General features: G+C 46.8%; 1 protein-coding gene across 3 annotated transcripts in view; it reads left to right on the forward strand.

The window, feature by feature from the left end:
- RBFOX1 (RNA binding fox-1 homolog 1) overlaps positions 1-18,155 on the forward strand; it is a 2,479,284-nt gene that overhangs the window by 217,567 nt on the left and 2,243,562 nt on the right. For all 3 annotated transcript variants that reach the window (XM_063598326.1, XM_063598327.1, XM_063598325.1), the window contains one exon: positions 10,735-10,773. In XM_063598326.1, the coding sequence (XP_063454396.1) occupies positions 10,735-10,773 (39 nt within the window). The remainder of the gene's footprint in view (positions 1-10,734; positions 10,774-18,155) is intronic.

Below are 18,155 nucleotides of genomic sequence, written 5' to 3' on the forward strand. Positions count from 1 at the left end.
TAATTCCAACGCTTGAATCTCATCCCCCTTGGAATAACACCTAACCCCTTTCACATGGCTCCTGAGACCCAGCCTTGCCTCAAGCCACTCCCCACTTCTCTTCTCCAGCCATTTTAAACTTTTCTTGTCTCTAGCACCTTCCACCTCTAGGCCTTTATCTTAGTCCGTTTGGGCTGCTATAACAAATATAGGTGAAGTGGCTTAAACAATAGAAATTTATTTCACACAGTTCTAAAGGCTGGGAATTCCAAGATTGAGGTGCCGGCCAGTTTGGTTCCAGGGGAGGACTCGCTTCGTGGTTTGTGGATGGCTGTCTTCTCACTGTGTCCTCACATGGTGGGGAGAGAGATCATCTGTCTCTTTATTTATTTATTTTTTGAGACAGAGTCTTGTTCTGCCACCCAGACTGGAGTGCAGTGACATGATCTTGGCTCACTGCAACCTCTACCTCCCGGGTTCAAGATCCTCCTGCCTCAGCTTCCCAAGTAACTGGGACTATAGGCATGCACTGCTATACCTGGATAATTTTTATATTTTTAGTAGAGATGGGGTTTCACCATGTTGGCCAGGCTGGTCTCGAACTTCTGACCTCAGGTGATCCATCTGCCTCGGCCTGTCAAAGTGCTGGGATTACAAGTGTGAGCCCCTGCACCCAGCCCATCTATCTCTTTTTATAAGAGCACTAATCCCATTCATGAGAGTTCCACTTTCATGAGCTGATCACCTCCCAGTGGACCCACCTCTGAAGAGCATCACATTGAGGATTAGGGCTCCATCTGAGGAATTTTGGGGCCACACAGGCATTCAGTTCCATAGCAGCCTTTGAGTTAACTCTTTCCTCTGCATGGAGCACTCTTTCTCCTCTTTCTTAAGTTGGCTTAGTGCAGATACTGCTTTCTCCAAGAAGCCTTCCAGGAACATGCGCCCACCCCTGTAACTGGGTTAGGCGCCATGCTGGGGCCCAGTGTGACTATCTGTGTGGATTCACTTCCTGGTACTTATTTTAATTGTTGCAGAATTTTGTCTTTCTTTCCATTGAACCATGAGCTCTGTGAGAGTAGGGTTCCTTCTTTCTTCCCAGCAGATTTTAGCCTTGTGCCCTACACATAACATGCCCTCCTTAACTATATGAATAAACGAAAGCCATGACTGCCATTTCTTGGCCAAGCCCACTCACAAGATGAGAACTCTGACCCACTTACAAGAACCAACTTGAATAGCCTCCCCTCTTTGCTGTCTTAGGGGTAGAAAATTGTCTTCTGGGCAGAAAAATGCTTTAAGAACAGAATAGGAGATCATTTGTGTAAATCATTAATCTGTTTACTATTTTTATTTGCATTGGATATCAAATTAAATATTGCATTAAGTGAATTAAATATTAATGTTGCATTAAATATATATTACATTTTAAAAATTAAGTACTAGATGCTCTTTGCTTTGGAGTTGGATTATGATGGCTTTAGCACAATCAGCCCAGCATGTGCTGCATGTAGTCATTTTCTATGTCATCGATGAATCAATGATTTATTAGAGCTCATGGGAATAAGAAAAAAAACGGTGGGGAGGAAGGGGGTTGAGGGTCTGTGGATGGGTGGTGTAGCCGGGAGGGCGCCATAGCACAGCGAGAGTTGATTTGAGGATTGAGAAGAAAAGAGAAGAAGTGGGAAGCTATATAATGTATTGTGTTATGCAATTTACATGGATTATCTCATTTAATTCTCATTAGAGATAAATGAAATAGGTACAGTTATTATTTTGCCTTACATAGGTGAAAACTGAGCCTCAAAGGTTAGGCAAGGCCTCACAGCCTAGACTGGGGCATCCCAGCCACATTCTTAACTATGACCCTCTACTGCTCTTGAAGGAAGTGCTTTCAGGTTGCCATGAATCCAAATAGACTACTGGGTTTTAAGGAATTTTAAGTTTTGGCTATCTGTATTCCTAACAACAGGAGAATATAACAACTTAAACCTATTCATCCCTGCCTTCATGCATCCATCCATCCATCCATTCACCCTTCCACAGTATTGGTTCTTACTGAGTTCCTGATGGGTACCAGGAATGGCCAACTCTGGGGATATAGTAGAGAACAAGGTAGATATGATCTGTCTGCTAATGGATCTCATAGTCTTGTGGCAGAAGCCAAGAGCACCTGGCTTCAACTCTTCCAGGCTCTTTTCTCCTCCATCAAGATGCTTCTATCTCTGTACCACTCTTGGCCCATGTGATGTTCCATATCCCATGTCTCTGAAGAGCCAGGGCAGATGCTCCCTTAAGGGAGATCTCTGCTTCCTTGTTGCTCACCATGCCCTGGCCCCTTGGTGACTCTCACAGTCTCTGGTGAACGTCGTCTTTTCTTGGTGATGGAGTTCCCACATTCTAGGCAGTAATGACATATGATCTCCACAGGTGGACATGCACTGGCATGTAAGCCAGATATGACCCTTGTCCCCTGTGCTTAGGGCCTCATCCTAATCTCAGATCAGCTGCTCCTCATCCCATCTGCATGGCAGATATAGCTCCAGCTCACCTATTCAGATGGGTCTTCAGGCTTGACTGCATCCCATGCAGTGTGGTGGGTTGTGTGGGACCCCATGTGGATTTTGACACAGAGAGAAGACACTTAGCACTTTGCTAAACCGCCTGGAAAGGCTCTCAGGTCCCCAGATCCATGCTTCCGTTTAGACCTCCTCTCTGAATCCGAGGCTCACGTGACCAACCGCCTGACCACTCTAACTGGATGTCTCAAGGCCGTCTCAAATGCCGCATGTCCACTTGTCTCATGTCTGTGCAACACTTTCTCACGATCCCCCAATTTTTCCTTCCCCCACAAATCTTTTTCAGTTTATTAATAAGAATCATCCTTTACCAAAAAAGCAAGTCGGGAAATGAGAGGTCATGATCTTAACCCTTCCTCCCCGACTCACAGCACACATACACACATGCACGCACACACACGCACCTGCATACACACTCACGACGTGACCTACCAGCAAGTCCTCTTGATTCTGAGCTCAGAGACTGCTTACACTGAGATGAAATGTGAGATTAACAGCTCCAAAATATTTCTCGAGTCTCTCTCCTTCTCTTCATCCCTTCCACCAACAGCTTAATCTTCACTGCCTCTCCGTGTCCCCACTCCCAGTTCTTTATGACAAAGTTTGATTTATTCTCAGCTGCAAAGACATTCCATGGCCTCCTTCCTACACTTGCATGTTTAGTTTTCCTGTTTTGTCTGATTCTTTTTCCTAAAAGTCAATGATGAGTCTCTGGATGGGGAGACAGGTGAGGAGCTAGGAGTGTAAAGTCGGCATGTTTTATCCATCAAGGGGTAATGAGGGGGCACAGTATAGGGTCATTTGTGTGAGGGCTTGGACCCACCATACTCTGTCCTCTTCTCTCCAGCTCTCCGTGCCCTCTGCAAAGGGTCCACAGACATGCCTGTGTCTGAATCTTCATTCATGCTTGCATCTTCTTCAGTTATCCAAGTTCTGCTCATAACGCCAACTAGGAACTCCACCAACGTTCCCTGACTCCTTCACTGCCTTTTCTTCTCTGCATTCCTGCTGTGTGTCAGCATCTCATGTTAGTATTTAGTGGTTTTCAGTTTGTTTTCTGAGGGTCGCTTTCCTGAGTCACTTGGAAGCTATTGACATCAAGTGAGTCCTTATTTCTGCACGATGCCAAATGAGAACCTCAGGTATATGAGAGACTCAGTGGACAAGAGGGGTCTTGGAACCAGAATCAGACAGAGAAGGTTTGAATCCCAACCCACTGACTTTTGCAACCCTCAGACCTTTACTTCTCGGTTTTCATGATTGTTGAAGCAGGAATAGTAATAATCTTGTGGTCTTATCATAAGGACTAAACGTTTTAATTCTTGTATAATGGGATGGAATTTACCATTATCCCATCTACACCACTGCACCTCCCTCATATTTTAAGGGACTTGTAAGTTTCCTTTGAATAAGGAGAGGGCACCATTGAAAAGAGGGGCACATCACACAGATGAGTTTTGTTGGGGTCCTGCAGAGGCTCAGGGCCCAGGAGAAACACTTCTGTGGTACCCACAGTCCTTGGGCAGCTGATGGTTGTGAAGGACTCTTCCCAGATGATGGTGAGGACTCGGCTGACAGTGCTCCTTGTCACAGCAACATGCTTTCCAGTGAAGGGTGAGGAATGTTCTGTAGGCATTTGTTCTGTAGCTTCCTTTAGATATCAAAAGGGCTGACTGCTGTTTCCTCCTCTTTTCATGCCTGCTAAAGTAATCCTAATCTTCCCTGAGGCAAGGAAGATGCCTCTGGGTGATGAAGATTCACATTCAAGGAAGGCACAAAGGAAAAGCACAGAGATAAATCTGAGTCCTAATCCCATTGCAGGAGCAGAGCGCATCACCTGGCTCGCACTGTTTTGGCATCGCGTAGTAGCGATTACAAATATTGTCACTTGTCATCAGGAAGGGGGGTGGGTGGTGAAGGGATGTGCTCAGATGTCAAGGTTGAAATTCTGCTCATGAAACGGATGACAAGGAAAGGAATGTCTGCAGAAATACTTCCTGTCTCATTTTCTCTACTCGGGTGGGGGTCCCGTCATTTCCAAGGGGCTCCTTCAGTTTTGCATTCTTGGTGTGCCTTCTATGAGATTGCAGACTGGAGAGGAAAACAGAAAGCCAGCTCCCAAGGTGACTGAACCCCGTCGTGGTCTTGCCGTTTGCAAGGTTAGACCAGCAGAGAATGGCTGCATCTCTAATAGTGGTGCATAGAGTGGTAACATCTGAACTTGTGGAGAGTTCACTGGTTTGTTAATTCAAGAGTGCAATTAGAGGCTCGATGATCTGCCCCGCACTCTGCCGCCTCTGCCTCTCCTAGCGTTTCCCACGCCTCCTTTCCCCTCGAGGCACTCATTTCTAGACTTGGAGAGGCGAGGGGGTGGCTGAGGAAACCAGTAGGCTGGCAGGGAGGGCAGGCACCTAATTATTGTGCTGGGCACTGTTCAGAACTGAAACTTTGGGCCCTGCAGCTGCAACCAACCAGGCTCTGATGAAAGTTTCAGGCAGTTTTTTCTTCCCTTTAAAGCCTATTGGGACATTTTCAGCTGAGGAAAAAGGGGCAGAGTCTGCCTTAATCCTTGCCTGTCCCATATTTCTGCCTTTAAGTGGATTCAAGCCCGAGCCTTGTAATTATCTCAAAAATAGACCTGGTGGCCACGGTGCATTTGGTGGGTTTCCTTGGCAGAACCTAATGAAACAGTGTGGCGAGGAGGAGATAGCCTGCTGGCAGGTTGGATGGATGGCCCTGTGTCTGTTAATCTCACATTTCATCTCAGTTTAAGCAGTCTCTGAGCTCATTAATTGTCTTTCTGAGAAGGGCCAGGCATTTATCTTTGAGAGCCATCCAGCTTCACTGAGCTCATCGAGTCTAAAGAAAAGGGAAGGGACAAGGGGTAGCTATCCACCCAATTCTACTGAACAAAAAATGTATAGCTAGACAGGGCAGATGGCTCTTGATCTATTTTGCCTGGTTGCCCACTAGAAAGGTGGCACCAATTTCCACTCCCACCAGTGGTGTAGGAGGGTGCCAGCTCCTCACACCATCACTGGCACTAAAGATTACGCATCTCTTTTCAACAAAAGGTGGAATGCTGTGCTTGCCTACATCCCATGAGCAAGCATAAAAGAAACCCAGCGAGTTTCTTTTTTTTTTTTTTTTTTTTTTTTGAGATGGAGTCTCGCTCTGTCACCCAGGCTGGAGTGCAGTGGCGCTATCTCGGCTCACTACAAGCTCCGCCTCCCGGGTTCACGCCGTTCTCCTGCCTCAGCCTCCCAGGTAGCTGGGACTACAGGTGCCTGCCACCACGCCCGGCTAATTTTTTGTATTTTTAGTAGAGACGGGGTTTCACCATGTTAGCCAGGATGGTCTTGATCTGCTGACCTCGTGATCCACCCGCCTTGGTCTCCCAAAGTGCTGGGATTACAGGCTTGAGCCACCGCGCCCGGCCGAAACCCAGTGAGTTTCTAATGCACATGGAGCACCTGTGTGTTTTAAAGAAGGAGGATACACAATAACTCAAGTTTTACCAGAGTATAAAGTGGCCCTTTACTTTGTACATTGTGATAGTTTTGAACTACCAAATTCCTAAAAATGTGGTATTTTTAGAAATTTTGGATTCTGATCAGTAGGGAAATAAATACATTATGATGCATCCACGGCATGGAATTCTACGCACCTGTTAGGAAAGAAGGAATTGGTGTCTCCACACTAAGGGCTCTGGACTGTGGTCCCCTGGGGACATCTGGCCTCTTCTGGAGTCCTTTTTGGTTGTTATAATTGGAGGAGGAGATGTAAGAGTGGCATTCGGTGGGTAAAGGCCAGGGGTGCTGCTAAATGTCCTGCAGGCATGGGACGAGCCCCACGACAAAGAATAATCTGGCCTGAATTTTCGATGTTGCTGAAGTTAAGAAACCCAGTTATCCACGATTTGTCTGGGAAAGGTGTTCAGACTAAATTGATACATTTATGAAAAGAAAGTGTGCAGATCAACATCTAAGCTTTGGTCCATTTTTAAAAAATGAAAGTATGTTTGTGTATGTATGTATACATAGATGATAGATAGATATATTTTTTGCATTTTTAGGAAAATGGTTAGAAGAATACACGTTAACCTTGCATCCCTGGTTGTACTTCCAGGGTTGAGTTTGGAGAGTAGTAGGGAGTTTTCTCTTCCTTTATAATTCAAAGAGGATTGGTTGGTAACATAACATGGATTTTGTTTTTTATAAATCCAACTGACACCTTACTTTTCTGGGATCACACATACTGAAAATGGATTTTTGCAGGGCAGCGCAGTGGCATGAAGTGCGTTGCTTTTCAAGGGACTGTTCTATGAAGCTGATCTCTTTATTCTCCTCTGTCTGCTGTTAGTTACCATTGAGCTTAGCAATACTAGATTTTGAGTTTCTAAATGAAAAAATAAAATGAAAGTAATACAGAGAAATAAATGGATCCAAGTGCTTAAAGATGCATAAAAGTGTTTTAAACCAGTTCATGGTGGCCGGGCGTGGTGGGTCATGTCTGTAATTCCAGCATTTTGGGAGGCCGAGGCAGGCAGATCACCTGAGGTCAGGAGTTTGAGATCAGTTTGGCCAACGTGGTGAAACCCTGTGTCCACTAAAAATACAAAAATTAGCCAGACATGCTGACACACAACTGTAATCCCAGCTACTCAGGAGGCTGAGGCAGGAGAATCGCTTGAACCCAGGAGGTGGAGGTTGCAGTAAGTCAAGATTGCACCACTGCACTCCAGCCTGGGTGACAGAGTGAGACTCTCTCTCTCGAAAAAAAAAAAAGAAATAATAAAAAAAAATCCACTTCATGGCAACAGCAAGATTACAACACCCAGAAATGCAACCACTGTGGGAGGTCTATTTTGAACAAATTTGCTTTCAGCCAAATTGTGTTCAGCAGAACAAAGAGAGGTGTCCAGCAACCTTTGAGGAGCTTCTCATTGCCATAACCAGGCCTGGGAGAATCATGCTGTGCACAGCTGCAATGGATCAATAGCCCCGTGATGGACCAGCAGGAGGAGGGAATCAGGAGGTGCCAGGGCTTCAGGCTCAATGGGCTGGGAGAACGGGGATGCCTTCTGGGTGCCAGGAGGGGAAGGAGGCACAGCTGGGGAGAGAGGAGAGCTGGGCTTGGGCTGTGTGGAGTTGATAATGTCCGTGGGACACCCATGTGGAGAGGCCAAGAAGATGGTCCGTTGAGTCTGGTGCTCAGGAGAGCAGTTGGGGCTAGAACTGCACAGTCAGGGGTCCCCAGTGAGGTAGACATTGGGGTCCAGATGCCATGGTAAATGATTCTCTGGGAGGGCAAAGGGCAGACCCTATGGGATGTCTTCATTCCTAGGATAGGCATAGAGAAAGGAGGAAACGCCTCAGGAAAAGATGTCAGAGAGGGGACATGACAGAGCTTGAAGAAGGGAGAGTCACTGGAGAGCATTCTAGCTGTGGACTAAGCTGTCTGGGTGGGCGGGGAACCCGGGCACTGAGGAGTAGATGACAGGGGACCAAGGGTCCTTGCATCATCTCCTTCTTCAGAGCTGTAGCTTTATGTGGATTTTTTTGCAGCTCTCTCAGTACAGTGTTCTCCCCAGACTGTAGGCGCCACGAGAGGCCTCCTCTGTTTGTGCCCCATCATGTCTCCAGCATTCAGCCCAGCTGTGGAGGGTGGATGGCAAGAAGCAAAGAAAACAGAGCTGTGTAGTTGATAATGTGGTGAGCTTTGGGTGCGTTTCTGAGTTCCAAGAAAGGAGGCAATAGAGAAGGAGGGCTTGGAGACTGTGAAGGGGAGGCATGATGGATGGAGGAGGGGCTGGGGAGGCACAGGGTGTGGCTCTAGGAGCCCAGGAGGAAGGTCTGTATCTGTTCAGCCCCTGTGTGCAGACCCTGGTCTGCAGGCACCTCCTTTAGGAGCTTGAGGGCAGAGACCCACCTGAGCTGGCACAGGGGTCTGGAGACTGGGAGGAGAGGACCTTGAAAACCACAAACCGTCTCCTTTGCACCTTTCAGAGGGGAGAGAAAAGCCATATCTGCCTGTGTGTGTGTGTGTTTGCTCAGGCTGCCGTAACAAAGTAATACAGATAGAGTGGCTTAAACAGCAAATTTATTTCTCTCAGTTCTGGAGTCCAGAAGTCCAAGATCGAGGTGTCAGCAGGATTGGTTTCTTCTGAGGCCCCTCTCCTTGCCTTGTAGGTGGCCATCTCCTTGCTGCGTCCTCACCTGGCCTTTCTTCTCTGCTGCTGCATCCCTGACACCTCTTTGTGTGTCCAAATTTCATCATCTTATGAAGACAGAAGTCAGACTGGATCAGGGCCCAGTCTAACAGCCTCATTTTAATTTAATCACCTCTTTAAAGGTCCTGTCTGCAAGTCAATTACGTTCAGAAGTCCTAGGTTTGGGGTTGCAAACACAGGAGTTTTGTGGGGCGGGGTGCAATTCAGCTTAAAACACAGCCTTTGAGCAAGGCTGGGAGAAACAGCTCATTCTCCAGGTGTGTATCCAGCATCTACTCTGTGGATTACCTGTTTTCAAATTGTGACTGTAGGTCAAAGTCCTGTCCCCCAGGACTCCTCTTCATGCAGCTGAGTTGGAGCTGACTCACCCTAGCCCATGTTCGTTGTTAATTTCATGGTCATGGGCTCATCTAAGAACTATAACAAATATACTAATAATAGCTGTTAACACTCAGGCCTTCAGTGGATGTTTTTCCATGGACCAGGCATGCGTGGCCTCATTGAATCGTCACCCTATGAAGTAGGCTGAGGAATTTGAGACTCAGCAGGTGGAATCCCGTGGACTGCAAGGGTTGAATGTGGCTTTCTCCAGAATGGCCAGATATGTTGTGCCTGAGACCTTGGGCAGCAGAACAGAGCTGCATCTGGTCTCTGTCCACGGTGCTGCAGTGGGTAAGCTCCCAGGGGCACCTTGTTGAGTCTGGAGCCCTTGACGGGACCAGTTGGTTTTGGGGCAATTTCCTTGGCTGGGCAGGAAGAGGAGGTGCTGGTGGAGTTCATGGGGACACTGAAAGGTCTGACGTTTTGGCAAGAAAAAAGGGGAGCTATGGTATCTTCTCCCACTTTAGGTGGGAAATCATCTTGTTCAATTCTGGAATACAGCAGAAGTGCAAGCTTAGGTCAGAGAGAGAAAGAAAGAGAAGGTGTTCTTGGCTTGAAGAGTGATGTGCTGGGCTCGGGGCAGGCTGGCCCTCAGATTCATGTTCCATACAGTGTCTGTGCAGCGGGCCCTTGCCATTTTGACTAAGCCAGGGTCCCTCCTGTGCAAGCAACTGACTCAGCCTTCTGAGACCAAGGGGAGCATGTGTGGGGTTTGATCTCCTCCATGGGGGCTGCATTTGGTGAGGGGAGGAGTTGGGTTCTGACCCAACAGAGGTGCTTGGCTGAGTTCAGAGCCTGGTGGGGGCAGAGGGGGTATTTCAACTCCTGGGGCCCTGAAATCAGAGAGTACTCACAGAGTGAGGTCTTCCTCAAGGCAGCTAGGGTTTCTGTGGGTGCCCTCTGGGAATCCTAGTTCAGGAGCTGGGGTGTTTTAAGAAAGAAATGCTATCTTCCTGTGGTTTCCCATATTGCTTAGGAAAACACCTGAACCCTGTATCTCAACCTGCAAGGCTAGATATGCTCTGGTCCCTGCCTGCCTCCTTGACATCATCTGTTTGCCTCTCCCATCACTCAGTTTGATGGTTCTGGCTGCTCTAGGCTGCCTCCTAGAGCTTGTCCATTGTCCCTGCCCCAGGGAGTGTGACCTGCCATCCCTCCATATGGAAGTCTCCTTCTTGTCATTCCACTCTCAGTGCTCCTTGACCCCTAGTCTAAAGTAGCACCAGTTACTCTCCACCCCGTAATTCATCTTGTTATCATCATAGGAATTATCATTCTGATCTTATCTTCATTTATTATTAATAGTTATTGGTTAGCTTCCTTATTTACCATGTTCTCCCCCATCTTCCTTCTGTCTTATGGCAGCCATTTGTCATCTTGTTTGTTGTCAAAAACAGAGCCTACAACAGAGCCTGTCACATGTTAGGCATTTAATGGACATTTTTAGAATGAATGAATAAAACATTCTTTTTTAAATCTAAGAGAAAAACAAAGCCAAAGCAATTGTTTCAATGTAGACTCAATGTTTCTTCTCTCTCTCTCTCTTTTTTTTTTTTAATGCAGGATCTACTGTCCCTGCCATACAGCCTGGTTGAGGGTCAGGTAAGTGCTCATTTTGTCCTGACTTAGGATGTCTGTGAAGTCTAGTGGAAATGAAAGCAATAGAAAAGTCTTGTGTCACAGCCCTGCAACTTCACTGCCCAGGGCAGACATCTGTAATCAACCACAGCACAGTTCATCCCTTAGCAAGAAGGTCACTACTAATTGATCAGGGAAGGCTCATGAGATCAAACATACTTAGCATCTTTAATGTATGAGCTCCAGAAATGAAGTCATTTTTGCCAGGGTTGAGGGGTAGGCAGGCAGTTAAACAGCTTCTTAATGGGAACAATGAGGGTGCTTGCCTATATTTCATCATTGAGCTTTGAAGGTGAGTGAAGCGCACATCCTTGCATTATGCCACAATTTTATTAGCACTGGAGGTACCAGAGCTTAGCCATGTAAGAATATAATTGAACCAAACAGATCTATACCTTAGGGCAATGCATTTTTTTAAATCGATTTCAACTCTACGTTATTATTGTTGCTTGATAAGGAACTAATGTAATTTCTAATGAAGCCACATGGCCCTTGGATAGAGGAAGTAAGATTTTTATTTCCTCCACGATGTTGTATCCACTCTTCAATTAAAACCTGAGAAGGAAAATTAATACAAATGTAAGAATGTTTTTCCTCAAGATTAGTGTCAAGATAGCATCTTTTTATTATATATGTAAATTTCCTGTGTAATAGGATTGAAGAGGATTGCATGGCTGGCCCTTGAGTGGATTGGAGATGGTTTAAGTGGCAAAGGAGGCTTTGTGGGGAGGCGGAATCTATGCTTGCTCTCACTTAAGTGGTGATTAGGGCATGCTCTGTGCCCTCTTGTTCCTCCTCCCACCCCTGTTACTGTCCACCCTTCCCCAGGCTCCTACTGTTGGCTGCCAGTTATGGGTAGAAGAGTTTGAGTAGCTGCTTTTTAAACAAATTGTGTTGAGGTGAAATTCACATAGCATAATATTAGCCATTTTCAAATGAACAATTGAGAAGTATTTAGTACCTTCACAGTGTTGGGCAATCACTACCTCTCTGTACTTCCAAAACATTTTCATCCTGCCAAAGTAAAGCCCTGTACCCATTAAGCAGTCTCCCCTCTTGTTCTCCTCTCCCCTCAGCCCCTGACAGCCACCAGCCTGCATTCTGTCTCTTTGGGCTCACCTATTCTGAGTTTTTCACATAAGTGGAATCATATAGTAAGTGGCCTTTTGTGTCTGGCTTCTTTTACCAAGAAAACAGTTTGGCAGTTCCTCCAAAAGTTAAACATAGAATTACCATATGGCCCAGCAATTTCACTCCTACATATATGCCCCAAAGTGCCGAGAACAGGTACTCAAACAAGCACATGGACACACAACTTCACAGTGACATTATTCATGGAAGCCAAAAGGAGAAATAGCTGACATGTCCAAATAAAATGTGGTCTATCCATGCAGTGGAATATTATACAGCCATAAAAAGGAAGGAAGCAGCAATCCATTCTACAACTTGGATGAATCTTGAACCCATTATGCTGAGTAGCTCCCTTTTGCTTGACCTGGATCCTCTCTGTGCTGACATTGGCTGGTTTATCAGAAACACAGTTACAAGTTGTGAGATCCTGGGAAATTGGATCCATCTCAGGACAGAGGTCGCTACTTCTTCGCTTGGCTTCCCACCCCGTCCCTTAGCTTAATTCTAGCTTCTGAGGCTGGGAACTGAGAACAGAACATATTTATACCTTTTCCCTTGCTCTTGGTAGGTGTCTGCCCGTGCTGTGGTCACCCTGAACCACTCTGCTTTCTGCAGGACCTGGTGGGGATGGCTGGATCTGACCAGTAGAGGTTTTCTTGGGAGGTGGGTACTAGAGCGGGCAAGTTCTGGCCTGTCTGTTGCCTCCTCATCTACTGCTTTGGAGAGCATGGAGCAGGTGGTGGAGGGGTTCTCTCAGGTGCAGCTGCCTTCAGGCATTTTGTACTGCTGGGAACTTCTCAGAGTCCTCTTTCTTTGTGGGGAGTATCATCCCAGCACCTGTGCTCATTCCTCAGCACACCCCCCATGTGGACAAGTCATTTCATGACTAGTTGGGTGTTTGGGAGGTGGGCTCTGTTAAAAGCCAACAGAGCAAGGAAGCATCTAATGAAGTGTTTGTTGTGGTGGGGGAGCAGTTTATAACATGCCAGGGATTATCCCAGGTGCCTTATTCACGTGCATTCATTGCTTCTGTCTACACTGCCTGAGTGATGGCACCATTGTTTCCCTCTTCATTAATCAGTTTATAATGGAAATGCATATAACATGAAGTTAGGTGTTTTACAGTAAGCAGCTCCCTGGGTTTTAGTGCATTCACAATGTGGTGCCACCATACCTTTATGTAGTTCCAAAGCATTTTTGTCACCCCCAAAGGAGACCCTGCGACCATTAAGCAGTCACTCCCCCTTCCTCCATCCCCCAGCCCCTGACAACTGCTAGTCTGCATCCTGCCCCTGTGGATTTACCTCTTTTGGATATTTTATATAAATGGAATCATATAGTATGTGGTCTTGCATATCTGGCTTCTTTCATTCAGCATAATGTTTTTGAGGTTTATTCATATCGTAGCATTTTCTCCTTTTTATGGCTGAATAATATTCCATTGGAAGGCAAGACCACATGAGTATCCATTCATCTAGGGGTGGAAATTTGGGTTGTGTCTACCTTTTGTCTATTGCAAAGAGTGTGCCACCACAAACATTTGTGCCCATGTACTTGTTTAAGTTCCTGTTTTTGGTTCTTGTGGGTATATACCTAGGAGTGGAATTGTTGGGCCATATGGTAATTCTGTGTTTAACTTATTGAGGAGCTGCCAGACTGTCACCATCTTTTAACAAAGGGAAACAGACTCAGCAGGGTTTCTCCCAGAGCTTCCAGAGTGAGGAACAGAGCCAAGGTCTCAAGCCTGCAAGGCTGGCCTTCACCCGTGTTTCCACCCACCACGCTGTCCTGCATGTGGAACATCAGCCCTGGGTAGCATGTTCTAGGCTGTGCACTGGGCTTGGGCAAAGAAGGGGTAGGAGATCGAGGGAAGGGGAGACAGGCTCTTCTCACCTAGAGGGACCAAATGTGTCTATTCCTGGTCCCTGGTATACCCCCTTTTCCCACTGTAGCCCCTTAACCTCTAAACTTTGGGAAGTCTGTGCAGTTGCTGGGTCATTTGATTGCGTTGGTTTGTTGATAGGTTGTTTAACCCAGATACACACGCACACATTCTCTCTGTCTGTCTCTCTCAATCTCTATTCATCTCTCTCCCTCTCCCTTTCTATCTCAGGGCTGTCAAAGGCAACTTGACAAAATAATAACAATTCAGTGGGCATCACCCATGAGCCATATGATAACCCATCAGCCTAAATCCATGCAGCATCTGAGCAACTGGGTCTCATCATCTCTCTTTTTCTACCATGGAGTGCAGGAGCCCAGAGAGCTGAGGTAACCTGCCCACAGTCACACTGCTTGTAAGTGGCAGAGCTGGGATTTGAACCCTGGTCTGTCCGCCTCTGCAGCCTGGAACCCTCCCATTGCATCTAGAGGCTTCTCCAGGCTCCCTGAAAGCATCAGCATTTTTCATACCAGTGCAGTGATTATTATTATTATTTCTGAGACAGAGTTTTGCTCTCGTCACCCAGGCTGGAGTACAGTGGTGCGATGTCAGCTCACTGCAACTTCCGCATCCTGGGTTCAAGCGATTCTACTGCCTCAGCCTCCTAAGTAGCTGGGATGACAGGTGCCTGCCACCACGCCTGGCTAATTTTTTGTATTTTTAGTAGAGACGGGGCTGGTCTCAAACTCCTGACCTCAGGTGATCCACCGGCCTCGGTCTCCCAAAGTGCTGGGATTACAGGCGTGAGCCACTGTGCCCAGTCTGATTGATTACTTTTAAAAACTCATTACGGTCTCGGCTTTCCCAGATCCACACAGCCCCCAGAGCATCTTTAGATGCTAAAAAGTTCTTAGTCGGATGTGAGAAAATGGGAATTCCTATTGAGGAAATGACATTCTGTTCCTCTTTGAAGAGAGGCTCAGGAACCAGCGTATTGAAAAATAGGTGATCTAGTCTCTACAGTTGAGATGTTTTTTAACTGGCCTTGCATTTCTGCCTTTTCAATATTTCAGTGACTGGGTTGAGGTAGGAATCTGTTGAGTGGTATCCTTTTTCCCTCTGAGAGATGCTCTATGAAACTGAACAGAGAGGATGCAGGTCCCTACCATTGCTGGCAGCCCAGGAAGCTGAAGATGAGACCCTTCCCAGGTGGGAAGGAGAAGAAAGTGATAAAAGGTGGCATGGGCATGTAGGTACCCACCCCCAGAGAACCCTCTGTCTCTCCAGGCACCAGGGCAGTTACATGGTCTGCCTGGGAAGGAACTTCCCCAAGGCAGAACATCCCCCAGGTCCTCACTCCTGAGTGTGATAAAGCACTCGTGGGACCTCGGGAGTATTTACACCTGCTGTGAGCCCAAGCTTCAGTGGCAATAATTCTCTGACCTTTTAAATGGATAAATCTCCTTGGCAGCGGTATATTTCTAGAGCTTAGCCTAGAGTGGGGATCAAGGTCCTGGCGAGGTGTGGCTAGACCAAGGAGAAGATTTATTATCCTTGAAGGGGGTGTGTTTTGGAAGCTGCCATGCCCTCAGCCCCACTTCATGCAGCATGGGTGGAAAAAAGTGTGTTGTTGGCTGGAGTGTGGGTCCTTGTGTCAACTCCCAGACAGATGAAAGCAGGCAGGCTGTTTTTCAGATTGCGGTGGATTTATTCCTTTGATCTCCTTGCCTTGTCTGCCTTCTCTGTGAGTTCTGACGGATGCTCTTTTCTCATGTCTCTGTTATTTGCCATCACACAGAAAACGGGGTGAGAATCTTATTATCACGGCTCTCTCCCTGCCTTCTAGCATCACCAGGGAGCATAATAACCTCTGTGGTTGGCAGCACCCTCCTTTTTATTCTCTTTCGCTTCCTCCTCACTCCAGAGCTTCCACCCACGAGGCATAGGGAAGCCTGGGGAGGAGGGCCTGGCATTGCTTGTACACCTACTGTGTTCCAGGCACCTTACAAATGTGATCTCGTGTAATCCTCCCAACGTTGTCCCCCCAACCCCCATTGCAAGAAAGATTATTATTAAACCCATTTGCAGCAGGGGGGATCGTCAGGATTAGATAGGCAAATAACCTTCCCAGGCTACCAGGTCTCCCGGCTCACCACAGACAGGGCAAGGATTAAAATCTTGGTCAGACTGACTGAGGAGTATTTGCTCTTTTTAACGCTACCCCAGGGGTCAGGAGGGTCCGTGTGCATGCTGGAACGAAATCTTCTTCTCGTCTTCTAGGCTTCTTAATTATTTCTTAGAGTGATTTCTGTGCTGCCCTCCTGGACTGGGTCTCACCTCCTTTTATCAGCTGTTTGTAAATTCACAGCGCCTTCCCTGTTTGAGAGGCTGGGACTGGCTTCCCAGTTGATCATTTCCTAACAGAAGGAATGTTCTTTCTTGCTCTGCAAGTGTCAGCTCATAATTACCAGCGTAATTAGAGCAGGATTTGCCATCTGATCCTCCATGGAAGCTGCACGCCTGTCTGCATAGGTAACTTTGGCGTAGAAGGGTGTCTGACTTCCAGAGGAACTGAGGTTGTCGTAGGGGATCCAGCAGAATCACATGGAATTCCTGCTCAAAGTCCCAAGGCTTACCGTTGTTAGCAGACTATGTCCAGACAGTCTGACACTGACACGAGCTGGCTCCACTCACCTTTCTGACATTGCCTCTGCCCCTGCCTTGATCCATGAGGCTCTCAGAGCTGATGTCCCTCCTCCCGAGGAGACTTTGATGACTGCCCTGGCTCAAACATGCCCCTTTCCTTTGCCCTGTTTTGTCTTTTCCATGGCACTCAGCATGATCTGAAATAATATTCCTTTTTTGTTCTCATGTTTATTTACGTGATTTCTTCCCACAAAAATATATGCTCCCCAAGAAATATGTCTCATTCACTGTGATAGCTCCTGGGCATGGCATATAATGAACATCTGATAAATATTTGTTAGGTGAGAAACAGACCTTACCTGACACCTCATTACTCCTGTTACACTGTGATGTCTCATTGCTTATCATCATACCTCTTTTTAATTACTTTCTGTACTTACCCTGTTTTTTTTTTCTTTTTTTCTTTTTTGCATGGCTATGGATCTATAAAATTCCTAATAAGCAGTACCTCACCTTTTTATTCCATTCCCAGTACCTTGTGTAGTACTTAGTAGAGGGTAGATAATGCACGTTGCATGGGTGTGTAGGTGGATGGATGGATGGATGGAAGAGTGGGTAGATGAATGGATGAAAAGATGGACGTAACGAAGGACGGGTGGATGGATGGAAGGATAGATGTAAGGGTGGGTGGGTGGATGGACAGAAGGAAGGAAGGATGGGTGGGTAGATGGATGGATGGATGAGTGGGTGGGTGGGTGGATGGATGGATGAATAGAAGGATGGGCAGAAGGATGGATGGAAAGGTGAGTGGGTAGATGGATAGATGAATGGAAAGAGGGAAGGTGGGTGGGTGGAAGGATAGATGTAAGGGTGGGTGGGTAGATGGATGGAAGGTAGATGGATGGAAAGACAGATGTAAGGGGGGGTGGGTAAATGGATGGAATGAAGGAAGGAAGGGTGGGTGGGTAGGTACATGGATGGATGTGTGGGTGGGTGATGGGTGGATGGATGGTACACAGATGGATAGATGGATGGGTGGATGGATGGATGAGTAGATGTGTGAATGGATGGAAGTAAGGAAGGAAGGAAGGATGAATGGGTGGATGGACAGACAAGTGGGCAAGTCTGGCTGAATTTTCCTGAGTTTGTGACCATATTCCAAAGCAAATAAGAATTTCTTTGGCATTACTCCATCTTGGATTATTCAAACCCTACCCATTATTCAACTACAGCGTTAGTCAAGGTGCTCGTGAACTTCTAAGCATTAGGAACTTGTCCACAACAGGAGTTTTAAAAATTAATTTCCACTTACACTATAGGCTGAGAAAGTAGATTGTACAGAACCTACTGAGGGGACTTCGTTAAAGCTTAACTTGTTCATTAATGTGTGTTTAAAAAATACCCCTGGACGGCCAGGCACGGTGGCTCACTCCTGTGATCCCAGCACTTTTTAGGGCCGAGGTGGGCAGATCACCTGAGGTCAGGAGTTCGAGACCAGCCTGGCCAACATGGTGAAACCCCGTCTCTACTAAAAATACAAAAACTAGCCAAGTGTGGTGGTGGGCACCTGTAATCCCAGCTATTTGGGAGGCTGAGGCAGGAGAATCTCTTGAACCCAGGAGGCAGAGGTTGCAGTGAGCTGAGATCACGCCATTGCACTCCAGCCTGGGGGACAAGAGCGAGACTT

Source organism: Pan paniscus, chromosome 18 (assembly GCF_029289425.2).
Source record: "Pan paniscus chromosome 18, NHGRI_mPanPan1-v2.0_pri, whole genome shotgun sequence".
Lineage (NCBI taxonomy): Eukaryota > Metazoa > Chordata > Mammalia > Primates > Hominidae > Pan > Pan paniscus.